At 39.9% G+C, this 16,968-nt stretch overlaps 1 protein-coding gene across 2 annotated transcripts; it reads right to left on the bottom strand.

The window, feature by feature from the left end:
- Positions 1 to 2,420: 2,420 nt before the first annotated feature.
- LOC125893404 (cleft lip and palate transmembrane protein 1-like protein) lies at positions 2,421 to 15,892 on the bottom strand. Of its 2 annotated transcripts, XM_049584066.1 has the most exons (17): positions 15,519 to 15,892; positions 13,089 to 13,180; positions 12,746 to 12,923; positions 12,499 to 12,626; positions 10,631 to 10,709; positions 10,403 to 10,520; positions 8,886 to 8,980; positions 8,625 to 8,709; positions 7,571 to 7,671; positions 7,422 to 7,481; positions 7,208 to 7,258; positions 7,043 to 7,125; positions 6,744 to 6,778; positions 5,934 to 5,989; positions 5,232 to 5,276; positions 4,888 to 5,021; positions 4,232 to 4,428 (listed from the first exon to the last, which is right to left on the bottom strand). In XM_049584066.1, exons 1-17 carry the CDS (start codon positions 15,717 to 15,719, stop codon positions 4,362 to 4,364), a joined length of 1,608 nt encoding a protein of 535 aa, XP_049440023.1. In that variant the 5' UTR covers positions 15,720 to 15,892; the 3' UTR covers positions 4,232 to 4,361. The 2 variants fall into 2 exon arrangements, with proteins under 2 accessions (XP_049440022.1, XP_049440023.1); XM_049584065.1 differs by lacking the exon at positions 4,888 to 5,021 and having other exon boundaries at positions 2,421 to 4,428.
- Between the last annotated feature and the right edge of the window lie 1,076 nt (positions 15,893 to 16,968).

Raw genomic sequence — 16,968 nt, 5'->3', positions numbered from 1 at the left:
GACTCACAAACGTGTCAGGTTTGTAAAAAACACACTTTATTTTTCGACACACTAAATGTCTAGCACAGTGTTTAGTTTAAAGTGCTGCGTCCTGCTGTAGAGCGAGTGACTAACAGACAGCCACATGACAGAGACAGCAAACTAGCTCGACAACATGGCCAAACGCAAGTATGACGCTGAATTTATTAAACTGTGTGGACCTTGAACTAATGACTTTGGATAAATCTGGACCCTGTGGCTGGACCAGTTGGGAACCACTGGTTTAGGTAGTAACCTTAATGTCTTAGTTCACTCTCACCGCTCTTGTAGAGGGCCAAAGTAATGATGTCATGTTCAAGCTGTCCCACCAGCTTCTGCAGCTCGGTGCAATCTGTAATTCAGCATTTCTTTCATGTTCTCCCTTAAGAAATTGAAGGATGTTCCTAGGGTTTACTTTCAACATCTTCAGCCAAAACGGCCTCCATTGTCACTGTAAAAGCCTGATACTTTTATGATTTTAAAGCTGCAGTGCAGAACATTTTCCTCCCCCCTCTGGCAGTGAGAGTAATTACACAAAACCTATCCACGCATGCTTAATAACGTATTCCTCCAGGTGACCTCACCACAGTGAGTTTTTTGTCCACCTGATGAATGTAAGTACAATATTAACTGCTCTGTTTTTGGTCTCCACCAACTTAGAGTTATGGTTCTGAAGTGTCTTAATAAACACCATTTCCCATAATACATAGATGTTTGTGGGCTAAAAGACACAGGTGGACAGGTAAGGTGAGTTCATGAGCGTTTCTTTTTCATCTGGAGCATCCACTCCAGGCGCTTTTGTGGACGCCATACTTTTCAGCCTTACTTGTAGGTGCTGCTCCATCAGTCTCTCCCTGCATCCTTCCCCCTTTAGCTCTGGTTGGTTGACGTAAAACATCACTCCTGGTGTGCCAGCACAGGAAAGTCACCACAGACACCACAACTCCGGTATACTTGACTGTAACCCACGTTAACTTATACTCTCCGTGTCAGTGTGAGTTTTCCTTCCTTCCTTCCTCCCACAGTCCAAAGACATGCAGGTTAATTGGTGACTCTAAATTGCCCGTAGGTGTGAGTGTGAATGGTTGTCTGTCTCGGTTTCAGGCCTGCAATAGTCTGGTAACCAGGGCTCCGCCTCTCGCACAGTGTCAGCTGGGATGGGCACCAGCACACCCCTGACCCCCAACAGGATAAGTGGTTACAGAAAAAAATTAATGTCTAAAGACTTAGACACCTTTATTTGCTCATGAACTCACCTTACCTGTCCACCTGTGTCTTTTAGCCCACAAACATCTATGTATTATGGGAAATGGTGTTCATTAAGACACTTCATGACCATAACTCTAAGTTGGTGGAGAACAAAAACAGAACTAAAAGACAGTTAATATTGTACTTACATTCATCAGGTGGACAAAAACATGAATCCAAATAAGAGTAACTGTTATGAAATAAGCAACTGTTTGCTCACATCAAATTAAAGTGCATGCATGGCAGCTTGTTTCTGCAGCCCTCAAGTGACCAAATATATCTGTTATTGCAAGTTTAAATATTGTCATAAAACAGGTTACTTGTTCGCAGAAGTGATCTTGCAGCCTATGAACCAGTGACATAAATCAAATCTAAGGTTCTGGGCGTGTGTCAGATAGTGAAGGTGTGATTTCTTTGAAACCAAACTTTTATGAAAGCCACACCCCTTATTTTGTTGTTGCCACAATTTTTCACCAAAAACTCTTTCAGTTCAAAACAAATGAGATCTGCTTCTTATAAAAGACAAAAACTGACCTGACCAACATCACACTACCAGCTCCAACTAACTGGACAACAACTGTGGTGCCAGTTACTGTGAATTAAAACAGCATTAAACAGCTTTTTCTTCACTAGATGAATAAATGGATTTCAAATCTTGGAGACATTCTCAGAGTGACTGACGGCACCCACGTCATCCTCATATCTGTCACTTCAAATATGTCCAGTGTTAACAGAGGAATGCACCAGCACACACCCAACAACACACCCAGCACACACACACACACACACACACACACACACACAAACAACAAACTTTATTGTTAGGATTCTCTCTCAATTAATATTTTTTTCCTGACACCAAATACGACCCTAAATGGGACACAGTGATATTCACTCTCTCCTTAATTCATAATATGACAGAAATCACAAAGCACGTGTGCAAAGTTTGGAAACATCCTCAACAAAAACAAGTCAGGTGGTTGCTATAACTACCAGTCTGCTGTCTGTCTTCTTTTGTCTTCTGACTGCACGTGTTGATAGAAGCACAAGCTATCACATTCACATCAATCCATACACACACCCAACATTTTTTTTTACCTTTATTTCATATTAGAAAAACATAACAAGCAGGTTGCACTGCCAAAGCAATGAAATAAAAAATGAAATAATTTAAAAAATCATTTTAAGTTTGTAAATTATTCTCCAGCTCAAGCAGTTCAGTCGGCAAAGAAGTAGAAATAAGCGCAGAGATCAGCGTGATACAAGCACAATAAACAGCTTGGTTAAGCTTAGTTCATTCACAGTGCTGTGTTTATGCCGTCTGTAGATACATGTTTCTCATTCTTTGTGATGTGTGTGTGTGTGTGTGTGTGTGTGTGTGTGTGTGTGTGTGTGTGTGTGTGTGTGTGTGTGTGTGTGTGCTGAGTGGAAGGGAACACACTGATACTTCAACTAAGCAGCTATTCTGTAGGTTGTAAGTTAAAATGCAATGCGGGGATTTCATAGACGCATGCCATCAGGTTAACTCGCTGGCTGTAATCTGTTTTTATATGTTAACATTGCAAAGCCAGTCTTTATAAAATATCTGTACAGTGTACTGACGGTAGAAGTAATTCAATATAATACATGAGGGTGAATGATAAGTTACTATATCTAATGACATTCTAGATATACGAGACTAACATTAACTCTACATAACAGGTAGCATGTACCCTTTAATGTTACCTGCAACACAACCTGATAGGACACCTTTAACACCAGTCATATGATTAAGGCGGAGCCAGTGGCAGCAGTGCAGCAGTACAAGTACCTTGGCACTGTCTTAGATGACAAGTCGAATCTTGATGTGAACACTGATGGCGTCTGTAAGAAGGCAAACCAACGCTATTCTTTTTAAGGAAGCTGAAGAGTTTCAATGTAGATAGGACTATCATGAAAATGTTCTATGTTATACCTCCCTAAATGCAGCACTTAGCATTATAGATCATCCTGCGTCCTGTCTGCTATCGCTTATCTAAACCAGCAGAGACCACTGATGTCCATGATTTACCCCTGACAGTGTGTGATACTGGATTCTGTCTGTGTTGTTGTACTCATGACCACTGTCTGTATCTCAAATTGCCCCTCTGCGACATTAAAGTTTAACCTTACCTCACCTACTTTATTCTCCTAAGCTGGAGGAAGAATAAAAAAAGTGCTTTGTGTTGCTTCCCTCGTCCTCCCATCACTGTCTGAGGCCATGTTGCTTACCTGTGTCCCTGCAGGATTCACCTGTTTGACTGTCATTACACACCTGTGCTGCAATGCCACGCAATGTTCAAACCACAGGACACTATTTTAAATCACTAAAGTTCGCAAAGAAACTAAATATGTTGCACTGAGTTGGGGTTATTCATTCTATGTTATGATGCAACCATAAAAATAATGCCATCTTGATTTTAGAATATTTCAGTTTATACTTGGTGTACAGCTTCATATAGCAGTTGACGCCTATTAGAGGGCCGCCCCAGCTTCAGTTAAGTGCTGGAACAAGCAGAATATACTGCGTGTGTATAAATCTGTACAATAAATTTGTTAACAAGTAAATTTTAAAGGGAGAATAATGACCCAAGCTTTTCAGACAGACATATGAAAGCCAGTGACAAAGAGAGTTAAGTGAGTCCATAAAGTACAAGTCTAGTTGCAGCAGGTGGTTATTGATTTAGGATTATGGAGCTATATCTGAGACATTTTCAGGAACCCCCTTATGTGTGCACAAAGAGCAGAGTCAAGCAAATGCACATTACAACCGGTGATACGATGCCGTTGATGATCTTCTTGCATAACGTGCAGCAGTGTCTGTCTGTTCAATCACTGTAGCAGTAAAGGGGGAAGCTTCGTTGATGCCAAGCAGGAAGCAGCAGCATCATGAAAGTACAGTGGTGCAGAGTCGGAAGCAGAACAGCTCGGATCAGTTTAAAGCTGCTGTGGCTGACTGTCCTGCCCGAGCCTCCGTTTCACATCTTCATCAGGGTTTTGAAGATGAGTTTTTGTGTGTTTGTGCGTTAATTTCTCAGGGGGGGAAAAAAGGAAAAGGAGAGGAATTTGTCTCGTCCTCATTGAGTCTTTAGTTTCTTGCTGTGGCTCCCAGACTCTCGCCTCCTGGCCTTGTGGGCGAAACGCCTGGTGGAGATATAAGGTGAAAGCAGGGTTAGATATTACACACAGATCCAGACAACAGTCAGTCTAATACTAGCTACAGGAGCATTTCCTAAATAGACGACACTTAAAATAAGTCAAGGCTGACTTTTTGTTTCATTCGGGACACAAACAACCTTCCCATGGGTCAAAGTCCTAAGTTTGTTTGACCTTATTTCCAACCTGACCTCCTCCTTATGCAAGCTTTGCTGCACTTTATGTTACATCATCTGACCTTCTTCCTTATCATAATGAGTACTGCCACAAGAGGTTACCAGCAAACGTAAATATGGGTCGTAGTAAGCTGACTGTACAAATGACCTATGGTGTGATTTTTTGGGGGAGGACGGTCTAAGTCTAAAGTCAAACACTGGAGTCCCACAGTGTTTACACAGTGTTCAGTGCAAATGTGTTTGTTTTGTAGTATACAGTGCAGAGTCACACCTCCGCTGGTAGAGGTAGAGGAAGAAGAAGAGCTCATCTCTGAAGCAGGAAAGTTGATGAGAGGAGGAGAAGGATGCAGAGGAGGAGAAAAAGGAGGCAAAGGAGCACAGATCTGAGATCAGCGTGTTCACTCCCTGGTAGAAAGAGATGGAGGAAAGGAAGGAGGGAGAGAATAAGTAACTAATCAACCAGTGAAAACTGTCTGGTGAGAATTAAAATGGTTCTTAAGTCAATGTAGAAACATTTCAATACAAAGTACCCAGAAAAATCTACTCTGCTCTCGGCTGCAGAAAGTGCGTTACTGTTACTGTATATGAATGAGCCAGAGAAATAGTCACACTCACTCTGTACATCAACACTGTCCCCTGCAGGTGGCTCACAGACTTCAACTGATCCAGAGGGAGGAGCGAGAAACACAAAGTGACAGGAAAGGACAGTTCAAACAATAATTCACAATATTCAAAGTATTTCATTTCACTTAGCACTATAATCAAATAATTCACTGAATAATACACATATGTGGGCTGTGCTTAAAACCACATACTAACATGCTATTCATACTAATTATGACGTAAAAATTGAATATGAAGTGTTCGGAAAAAATGTCTGGATGTAATGTACACTAAATTGGAAAGAATTTCTGAGTATGAGACGAGTATGAGACGTGAGCTTGCTGAACATAGTTAACTGCCCCAAAATGCATTGCAGCTCTTCAGACTGTTTAATGGTGGATTGCAAGGCAGATGGTTAAAATAATTAACTGTTTCATAAGACAATTGTGAATGATGGCGATTGACTTAAAGGTACAACACACAGGAAGCTCACATATATAATTTACTGTAGAAATTATATTTAACACTAAAATATTTAATAATTTGCCTCAAAATTGAGCGGAAAAGGTAATGTGATTTACATGTATGATAAACAACAGTAGTTCGGACCACTAATAATGTGATCGATATGATCAGGATGCAGAGAAGATCTACTGTTTGAGTATACACTGTGTGAACAGTCTGCTGGTAATGGTGTGTGATGAAGTTGCAGACCTTGTGGTTGATGAAGAGCTGTGGGGCCATAGACAGGAAGCCAAAGGCGTACACTCCTGAAAGGAGGAGAGGTTAAGTGTGAATGCAGCAGCACACTAAAAGTTAATATAAAAGTAAAGACATCGGGTAAATTTAATGAAAAAACAGTAACACTTTACTTGAAGGTATCTACATAAGGGTGACATGACACTGTCATAACTATGACATGTCACTATAATGAACTTGTCATAAACATTATGTACGTGCCATAAAGGTTTATGACTGCTGTCATTAAGTGTCATTTGGTTTTTGTAATGACAAGTTGGCATTGTGGCATTGTCTTTGTCATGACAATAATAATCATTATGTCAACCTGTCATAAACACAAAAAAGATGCATTTCTTGTTAATGTCAAGTTGTCATGACAAAGAAATCTTCTGGTAATGTCATCCTGGTTAATGTCAAGTTGTCATTATAAGGACATCCCAAACAAATTTAATGTCAACTTGTCATGACAAAGACAACTTCTGGTAATGTCACTTTGATTAATGTCAAGTTGTCATAATCAAGACAACCCAAACAATGTCAACTTGTCATTACAAAAAACGAATGACACTTAATGACAGCAGTAAACCTTTATGACATGTACATAATGTTCATGACAGGTTCATGACCGTGTCATGTCATAGTTATGACAGTGTCACGTCACTCTTATGCAGACACCTTCAAGTAAAGTGTTACCAAAAAAACTGACAAGAAATAATTGAAAAACGGTGCCATTAACAAGAGAAGAGCTTGTTTCACTGGTACAAATGATGGAAGTTTACTCACCAGTCACCAGGCTGTTGATCAGCCAGGAATAGTAACTGCCAACATAATTCAATTTAATGTTAATCTGATGTAGCAGCTGCTGAATTCATGTAAATAATGACCAGTATATTAGAACAACCAAAAAACATCTTACTTTCATTCAAGAAACATTCAGCTGTGATTTAAATCTGACTGCTTAAAAGACATCACCACTGTAGTTGGAGAGGAACTAAAATGTTACCAGGAAAGAGTTTGTATTGAAATGTTACGAGCAGGCTGCACAAACGAGTGAGTGACATTTGGTAGCAACAAATGCTCACCTCTTTTGGCGTAAGTAGGCCAGTGAGAAAATAGCTCCGCTGATACACAGAGGATAGACCAAGTAGGACAAGTATCTGGATGCCTGAAGAGAAACCCACACACAAAATATTAAAATCAAACAAAGCCTGTGGCAGAGGATAAAATCAGAAAAGACAGAAACATACCTGCACATCATACTCCACTGTCTTTCTTTCCTCTTCATCCAACTTAGTTACCTACACAGAAGAGGTGGACTTTGGTTAAAAAAACATGTATTGACTATCTGCATCTGGACTAGAAGCAAAAATCTAGTTACTAAGATACGCAAAAAGAAAGTGTGACATTATTTAAACCACGGCAAAACATATTACTCCACTCATGTTAAATCAGCATACTCACATGGAGCTTGGAGTTTTTCCACTGAAACTGGATCTTAAACACTGTAAACACCTTCCAGACCTGCAGGACGACAGGTTAGTGGGTTTAAACTGTAAGTTATGATCTTTAATTGACCATTTGTGTTGGAGGTATTTGATTATACTGAATACCTCCACACATGCTCCCAGTCCAACAGGAAGCAGCACCAGTAGACTGGTCTCCTCGAGCAGGTGGAGGAAAATCAGCAAAGTGCTGAGGCTACGCCACAGAACTACAAACAGAGAGGGAACAGACCAAGGGAGCGGTTAATAACTATTTCAGTATTTTCCTACTGCTTTGCTGTGTGATACATCATTTACAGTAAAAAATTTAATTTAAAGGAAACTAATGAAGAGGACTTTTTTTTTTTAAATTGGTCCAACACTTAGTGAGACCACTACAGGTTGGAATGTAATCCCTACAGGCAATTTTCCACCATCGCTATATGTTCACTAAAGGTTCTTGGTTTTGCCACTGACAGGCTCAGATTGTTATCATAAGTGTCTGACAACATTACTGAAAGATCCCTACAGAGAAATGAAACGTTTTTCTTTACCTTTTGCTAATCTGTTGGCTATTGCTCAAGGAGAAGTCTCGCTCTGAAATCTCGTGAGAGGTGACTTGTTGCAGGAAAAACAACAGGGGAAACATTAGTAAGAGCTGGAGAGAGGAATGCTGGGAGGATTGTGTTGTGTTGGAGCTTAGTGTTATCTTAAAGATAAGATTAAAAAAAAAATCTGCAAGATTTCAGAATGAGACTTTTCCTTGAGCGAGAGTTGGTTACATGCACAAACATACCAGACCAAGCAAAAGGTAAGGATTTTTTTTCTTTCATTTCTCTGTTGGGTCTTTTCCGTAATGTTGTCAGTGACATATAACAATCTGAACCTATCAGTGGCAAAAACAAACACTTTTACTGGACGTAAATTGATGGTGCACAATTGCATGTTGGGATTATAGTGCAGCCTGATTCACTGCTGTGGCTACAGCAGTCTCTCCCGGTACTGGACCAATTTCAAAAAATGTTGTTTCCATTAGTTACTTGGACATAAAAACATGGGGGTAGGGTTCAGGTTAAAAAAATACTTAAGTTTCCCTTTAATGTCGTTCATAATTGCTTATAAGATTTTAGTATTGCAAACTAATATGAAAAGTCAAGCTTGCTGAATTTGATGATTTTCTCACCTGACTTCCTGGACATCCCCGCCATGGTCTTCTTTTTCCTCCATGAGCTGACATCATTTTTAAGAGCCAAGAATTCACAGATGAGCTGTAGAAAACCACAGACAGAGAGAAGAAACTTACTTTAATATTACAATGTTTCATTTGCAATATGCCCACATGACAAACTATGTTACATATACAGACTGTGATTTATACAATAATTAAGACTATCTGTCAGGTGAATGCTAATGTGTATATGGTATTTTTTTTTTTAAATCTTACTTGCAGAGCTGTGATGAGTGCAGTCAGCACTAACAGGTAGAGGTTGGAGCTTGCCAAAGTTTCTTTAATCTCATCCACGTTCTCTTCTGTGAAGCCTGAATTAACACCGAAATGCAGAGTTAAAAGATTTCATTCAGTTCAATCTCCAGACAGTGTGATACATATAAAGTCAAAGGCTGAAATGTGTACTGCGTTTTTACAAGGCTTGGGCAGTATCAAGGTATTACAGTGTACCACAATATTTAGATATCCTGAATTAAACTGATACAGAGATGCTTGATGTGATGTAGTGCACAAGATGTGCCACCAGAGGGCAGTCTCCACTGGTGGAGTGGTGGAGATAATGTTACAGTACTGGTGAAACAGAAAACTTGCCTCACAGGTCTCATAGCTAATCAATCAAATAGTGAGGTAGGGATTCTATAAAATATTTCCACAAATAACTTTGCCTTAAGGTGACTTCTTCCAACTACAAAATCTGTTTATTAGCCACATTTGATTTGCTATACCTTCAACAAATATGATGCCAATTGGCCAGATGGAAGTGGTATGATTAAGGCCCAAAAGTTCAATTTTAGAAAGACCAAGCCCATCACACTGCAAGTCTGATTCACATTAAAATTTGACACACAAGTCCAGCTCAATGTGCTCCACAAAAGCCTCAAGAACAATTAAGGTCTGCCAACTAGATTTTCCATCATTTTGATTTTTTTTAAAAACACCTTTGACATCGTGTCCTTAACCATAGGTCCAATTTGTACCAAATTTTGAAGTGAATCCTCATCAGATGTTTAGCAAAAGATATTGAAAGCTGGTTGATATCTTATTTTGTAATGAAGATACCGACCAATGAACTTTAGAGTGGTGTAGCTCAGCATATAAATAGACCTAACTCCATAACCACTGAGCCAATTATCACAAAACTAGTGGGAAATGTCTACATGCTCCCAATATATCCTGAAAGTTTCATTAAAGTTGACCACTAGGGGGCACCACAAATGCAAAATAATAACACAAATTAGACTATAAATCAGAAATTCTTTGTCCAATCATTAAAACACTTGCAGGATATATTAAATAACAATGCCAAATCATGTGTGTAAAATTATTTTGAAATGGCTCAATAGGGGGCGCCACCAGTTGAAAACAAGTGCATCAGCCTGGTGCAAAATTTGTCCACAAATCAATGACAGTTTGTCTAACCATCACCAAACTTGGTGAATACTCTTAATTTAGCCACTGAAGCATCTCCCCCAAACGGTTTCTGCAATCAACCAGTAGGAAGTAACAGTGTTGCCAAAGAAGAGTGTGGCCCAGTAGAGATTAGGTTGTAAATGAATGAGCATCTGTCCGATTGTCAAAAAAGTGTTGGTTAGCTTTAATGCAGGTGTCGTTAACTGTTAAAGGCCTTGACCCTATTGAGCTTTCAAGTTTTAAAGGCCCATGGTAGCTGGTAGCTGTACCCTGGAATTGCTGCTTGCAGGTATATCTAAATATATGTTGTGTTATTAGCTCACCGAACTGTCGCAGGGAATAAACCACATCCTGTAGGTGCACCCAGAACCTGAACCCCCTCAGAGAGATTCCCTCATAGGACACAGTCAGAGGGAGCTGAACAGTGCTGCTGCTGATCTCCTATGAATGGGTGCATAGATAGATACAAGGTTATTTCATTCAAAACCCAGTATTTATTGAACAAAGTTTTAATAAGTGTCCTTTAAACTTTGTGTGTAAAGTCATCCTACCACGAGGTCTCTGACTCTGAAGCTGAGCTCGTTCACCAGCAGCAGAGGGAGGTAGATCATCTGTCGGCCTTCCTGAGAGCTGTGGGGAGAAACCGGAAGAAAGCTCAATCCAAACAGACGCGTTAGTGGCTCAGGGCAGATTCCTTATTTACAGGAAGTGTTGCGAGGAGAGGAAGGACCGTACACACGTGCATTTAACTAGTTTACTCAGCAACACCCCGAAGGTATATCTGACAGATCTAACAGGGTTTGTGTTTACTCTCTGATCAGATGTGCCTAACCATTGATAAACAGGCAACCCCCACTCACAACTGTTGTTCTACAGAGAAGCAACCATGCTGGTAATGGTAACTATATACCAGCGATTACCAGCTTGGGAGGACCTCTCCAAAGGCTCACGATGCACAATGTTTTTTCCTGACTTTCTAAACTTTGCTTCCTCTTCTAAATGGTAATTTGTATATCAATTTCTTATTTCATGTTACATGAATTTGTGAATAAAACATTCTGTTTTTCTCGAAAGCCCCCACAGTGAACGAAGAATCCAAAAACTGTAAACAATTCCTGATGAATTGAAGTAAATGAGGACCATGTTAAGCTACAGCAAAACTACATAGGAAAATATCTCTTTACAAACTCTCACACAACCCATGCTGTATAATCCAAGTCTCTTTTATCCAGTCATATGCTCAGTACTCCCCAAACAGACAGCCCTTTCCAAGTAGGAACTGAACTGACAGAGAAACATGTCTGTGCTCTTTTCAAAGCCAGACTCCACTGACAGAAACTGTAATTTTACCTCACTGAACACAGGAGCTGCTGGTTTACCGCTGCCTTGATCAGTTAGTTTCAAGGTTAAAGGTTAAAGTTTATTGTCATTCAAACATGTTAAAAAACATCAGGGAATGAAATTCATTACAGGTTGAGCAGCAGAATAAGTAACATTTAAGACAGACTTATGATGGATAATTACATAACCTAACTAACTAAGCCTATAATAAATATAACACATAGTTAAAAACCAAGCAGCATGTTAAAGTAATAGTGCATCAGTAGCCGCAGTATAAAGTGCAGAGGATAGACTTTAAGCCAGAGCGTTCATAAGCCTCACAGCCTCTTGGAAGAAGCTGCACTTAAGCCTCGTCATTCACGCTGTGAGGCTGTGCAGCCTTGTGGCTGAGGGGGGGTGAACAGTTCGTGCCAGGTGGGTGGGGTCCTTCATGGTACATGGCGCTCTGCTTCTGCACCTGCTGACAAAAATGTCCTCCAAGGAAGGGAGGCTGCTGTTGGTTATTTTTTGAGCAGATTTAACCACTCGTTGCGGCGCCTTCATGTCAGCCGCAGAGCAGTTCCCTTGAACCTGTCTATCGAGAATTTTCTTTTTTTCTGTTTCGGGATTTTTTTGTTCTCTGGAAGCATTCAAGAAAAGCAACATTTTTATCACAAATGTAACCTGACACAGAGTGAGTAGCTGACATGGAAATGGTTATTTGCGGGGTGAAGTATTCCTTTAATTACTCAATAAATTTATCTCCTGCAGACTCTAAAAGGTATTAAAATAAAATAAATTTAAGATAGAGTGAAAAGTTACAATATCTATTTGACGAGTAGCCACAAATAGATATGCTTATTAAAAGGGATCATAAGAAAAGGTTGGGAACCACTTACATGTACGACATTTTGTATAGTATACGCAGGGTATGCTGTGCAGGCTATACAGATAAAATGGTGCTTTAAGGAGCTCACTGTCTAAAAGCTTTCCTCACTCAAGCTCCAGGGTATACAGATGAGAAGCAGCACTAAGGCAGGAGTCAGCAGCACTCTGACTGATCACCTGTCTTTGACCTCCACAGCCTCATGTGACTTACACTCTCATGTAGCGCCGCACATCACTAGGAAGCCCCGCCTTGTTGAAGGTGAAGTCCTCTGACATTATTGTGATTGACAGGTGAGGTCTCCAGTGGGACACGGGACTCTCTGATCTGGGACTTGGCTTCTGATGGGGCCACAAAAATAACTTACTGCAGTGAGACTGCACATCTAAATCTGCTGTAAAGGTGACACACGGTAGCTGAAATATGATAGAGCTATGTCAGATATTGAATTACGTTTTACCTTCTGCATGTCTCTCTGCCCCTCTGTGTGTGTGGGAGTCATGTAGGTGGTGAGCTGGACTGCGTAGTGGACTTCTCTGCTGTCGTCCAGAGGAGAAACTCCGGCTTTGTGAACGTACACCATTGCATACAGAGTGCCATTAGCTCGAGTCTCCTCTGGCAGAGAGACATTCACCTGCCTGAGACAGAGAGACAGTGAGTTAAAACAGCCAGCCTGACAGATGGACAAATAAGCTTTTTCTCTATTAAAACAACATATCATGCCATGGACATGGTTTCTACAGTGTTCCTCTTGTGATGGTAATGAGTGGGAAGTCTTGCAGATATGAACATGTGATACCAACCTCTCAAATGTAGAGTGTGGGTCGAATGGGTCTATTTTAACTGCAAGGTTGAGCTGGCTGTTGTCTGGCACGAGGCAGGTGAAGACACTCATCTGGATACAACAAAAGAGAAGAGAAGAAGAGATTCAAAGCAGTCTTTCCATTTTAGAAGAGGCTTTGAGTCCAAAATGAGATGCAGCTGCAGAAATAGATAGATATGTATGTGTATACAGTGTAAATTTATATATGTATGTACATGCGTAGATGTCTATGTGTGTATGTGCTGTATATGTGAGTATGCCAGTAAATTGTACTGCTGTTCCAATAAGGCAGGGGTCTCTAAACGTTGTTGGCTGGGGGCCAGATTAGATAATGTGAAAATACCTCGGGGCCAGCTGCTTCTCACATCAAATGGGTCATTAAAAATAAAAATCACAAACAATGGAAACAGATGCAGCTCTTTCATCTTTCAGTGAAAATGTATTCAACTTTCGACTTCTTCTAAAAGACGTAGTCCTCATTGTCATCTTTATGCGTCTTCAGACCATGTCTGCTACCTGGCAGGAAATGTCTGCTGTTAGGTAAAGTGTGTTTGCTTGATGCATGTCTGCAAACTGTATGATCAACCAATATTGTGTGGTGGACCACATACGGTCAATTTTTGAAAGGCAAGCTAAGGGCTGTTTAAATTGATCCTTGGGCCAGACTTTGGACATGCCTGCTATATGGTCAGCAAAATGTAGTATGACATTGTTTCACCTTGTTGTGTCTGACCATGTCTCATGTTTGTTATTTTAAAAGCCCATCCAGGGACAGGCATTGGATATTAGCAGTGGCTATAAATGCTGTGATACATCGCATTTTTGTACAGTTCTCTGTACATACTGTATTTGTCCCCGTTCAATTAACATTAAATGAGATGAAATTTGGCATCAAAACAAAACAGAAAAACCAATTTGCACTCCATACCGTAAAACTTCAATTAAAAGCCCAGTCCCTTTGACTAGCCTATGTAGCTACATGTTTTGACAAATAAGGGCCTGTCTCAATTAGAGGCCTGGTCTGGTTGCCAAGCAGTTCTTTTTTTTTTTTTTTAATAGACGCTCTTCAAACGTATAAAACCAAGCTGTTGGCTTCCCACTGGAGCTAACATTACACTGTTTAAATCACACATATTCACATATGGAGATGCTACACAGCGTTGGTTCGGTAAGATTCTCCACAAGTCAATCACTCAGTTCATTCTACTGAAACTATGAGCACCAGAGAAGAGCGTAAATCATTTCAATTTAAATACCAGCTTGACAAAAAAACAAGTGGTGACTCCCTTCATCTGAAGCTGTCATAAAGTCAGAATATGTGCCCACTCCTTGATTACCCGGTGAGTTTTTCGTATTGTGTTAGTCCGAAGGGTCCTCAGATCAACAGAATCAAAAGGGCTTTTCATAAAAATGAATTCAAGTTGCAAATATGAACATATATTACCAAGAAAAAGTGGTGCTGTGTTGGTATGTGGGGTGCTGTTAAATGAGTGTTGTAACTCTCTTTCTCTGATGTGCTGTCTGTCGGAGGTACATGAAATGATTTATAATTGATGTTATTTGAAAACTATTTTTCATATAAGTAATATTCATGCTGGTTTAGATAAACAAATTGATTGTATTTCCCATCTTGCTGAGCAACAGTTTTGTGTGAAAGGAATTAAAGGCCTGTCCCAAATATAAGCCTGTTGACTTCAGTGATTTAAGTAAATAATAGCCTGGGCTATTAATTGAAATTTTACAGTATGGGAGTTATGTTTACTTGAGTTACTGAACTGACCACCCTCAAACTAAACTTACATATACCAAAACTTCGATTAACCATCGTGCTCAGGATAATATTGTTGTCATGACACTAGAATTTCTGATTTTGATACAATACCTTGAAAAACATCTATATTTGATACCATTTTTAATACCCCAGGGAAAACTGACACTGAGGGCATTCAATGTAAATGTTTATTAAAAGAATATAACAAGGCTATAACATGATGGCAACTTTCCTTTTCTTGGTTAGTAGCAGAATGGCTGTAATAAACATTAGGAGAGAGCCAGAAAGTGCAGCTGTACCCCTGTATTAATACAGCAGAAAAGGACTTTTTCACTTGTTCAGAATCAATATGTTTAGATAAATCAATATTTTGAGAATACTACAGGATAATAAATCTGTGTGTAGATTTCCCCCTTAATGTTTAAATCACAGGTTAATGGTTCAGCCTGACGATCATGTTTTCTCTCTATAATTAAGTACTAATTTTCATGAAAAAACAAAAAAAAAAGTCATTATTTAACTTGCAGCAGCGTCTTGAGCTGGATCTCACAGATATATTAGGTTTGCTGTCCCTGATTTGTGCGTTTGCTGTCCCTGATTTGTGCGTTTGCTGTAAAAGCCACAGAGGCCTGTGCTAACCTGTAGCCTGGGTCTCGCAGTCAGGTAGGAGGTGATGCAGAGCTCTCCTGCGCTGCCATCGCACGGTCTGGTGTTGAGGAAGCCGTACAGCAGCCAGGCGGTGTGGAGCATATAAACAACAAAGACCCCGAGCAGCAGCTTGGCGATGGAGCTCCTCTTCCCGCTGCTGTCTGCAGGATGGGACTGACACGATGGGAACATGGCAGCTACTGAAGCTGATAACCAACAACGAAAGAAATAAAAATGAATAAAAAATGGAGGGAGCTGTTTATAATCGGATACAGCGTCAACGCGATAAAGTCCCCACGCTTCCTCCCTGCCACAGCATCCTTCCGGTTATCTGCATCAGTGGAGAGATGCTGATGCTGACAACACCTCAGCCTCAGCGGCTGCACCGTGTACACCGAGTCTGAGTCCACATCTCGCGAAGCCACAGCAATGAGCCCACACCATAGTTTGTTAAATATTATCTCAGTATCTCATGATTAAGTAGGCTCATTCATTATGTGAGTTGGTAAGGCAAAATTTTGATTTAGGGACTGTTCCTTATTTATACAGGGGGGTGGTGAGGCATGTCAAATACTTTTTAAGCACTGGGGAGGGACTTGTGTTTTTTTTTATTTTGGCTCAGGGGAGGGACATTGAACTTTAAATGGTTGTATTTTGTATTCATTTTGATTTTTTTGTATTAAAAGGCATGATTAATTTAAGAATCGCCAAAATTACACCATTAACATTATAGCCAGAAACTGTAAAAACAGAAATTATTGTCAGATTTTCAAATTGTGATGGTCTTTGAACACATCATGCTCAGTGCAGGCTTCCCTCTTAAAAATCACTGAAATCTACGTCTCACATTTAAAATTTTGCCAAAAAATAAACCATTTACACCAACTAGACACTGTAAAGAAAAAAAAGTTAAAGAAGAAGAAGAAGAAGAAGAAGAAGACATGCATGACAGTACTTAAAAACCAAGGCCGTTTCAACACCAGGATTTTGTTATAAACTTTTGACTTTTAAACATCAAAGGGCAAGTTTTTTAAAATCCAGTAATGTCCACCTATTACACTGTTGTGTACAGATTTTTACTCTTTGCTTGTTGCATTTCTCTAATACCTACATTTAATGTGAATATTTTATATTTATGGTGGAGGGAGGGTCATGCATTTTTGCCCAGTTAGTCAGGGAGGCTCAACTTAGGAAAAATATTTGTATCTTTGGGGAGGGTCAAGATACTGAGAAAAAAAGGATTCCCACACATTTAAATGGACAAAATTTCCCAACTTTTCTGTGACTTTTCAAGGACCCATCAGAAAATTTCTATTTTTAAAATGCATGCCCTGCCAGCCCAGTTATGGTACTTTCCTACACACTACATCACATATACCTGTAACCTTTCTTAGTGGGGAAGACTTGCTTGGTATAAGTCATGGAAAATGAGTACAAAGCA

The sequence above is a fragment of the Epinephelus fuscoguttatus genome, linkage group LG8 (genome assembly GCF_011397635.1).
Source record: "Epinephelus fuscoguttatus linkage group LG8, E.fuscoguttatus.final_Chr_v1".
Taxonomy (NCBI): domain Eukaryota; kingdom Metazoa; phylum Chordata; class Actinopteri; order Perciformes; family Serranidae; genus Epinephelus; species Epinephelus fuscoguttatus.
Note: the sequence above shows the minus strand (reverse complement) of the source record. Positions and strands in the feature narration are given on the sequence as shown.

Coding starts and splice junctions, on each gene's coding strand:
- LOC125893404 (XM_049584065.1), bottom strand. CDS start 15,719: ATGTTCCCATCGTGTCAGTCCCATCCTGCAGACAGCAGCGGGAAGAGG. Junction 8,710..8,885: donor CACTCATCACAGCTCTGCAA/GTAAGATTTAAA, acceptor GGTTTTCTACAG/CTCATCTGTGAATTCTTGGC. Junction 5,990..6,743: donor GATCAACAGCCTGGTGACTG/GTGAGTAAACTT, acceptor TCCTCCTTTCAG/GAGTGTACGCCTTTGGCTTC.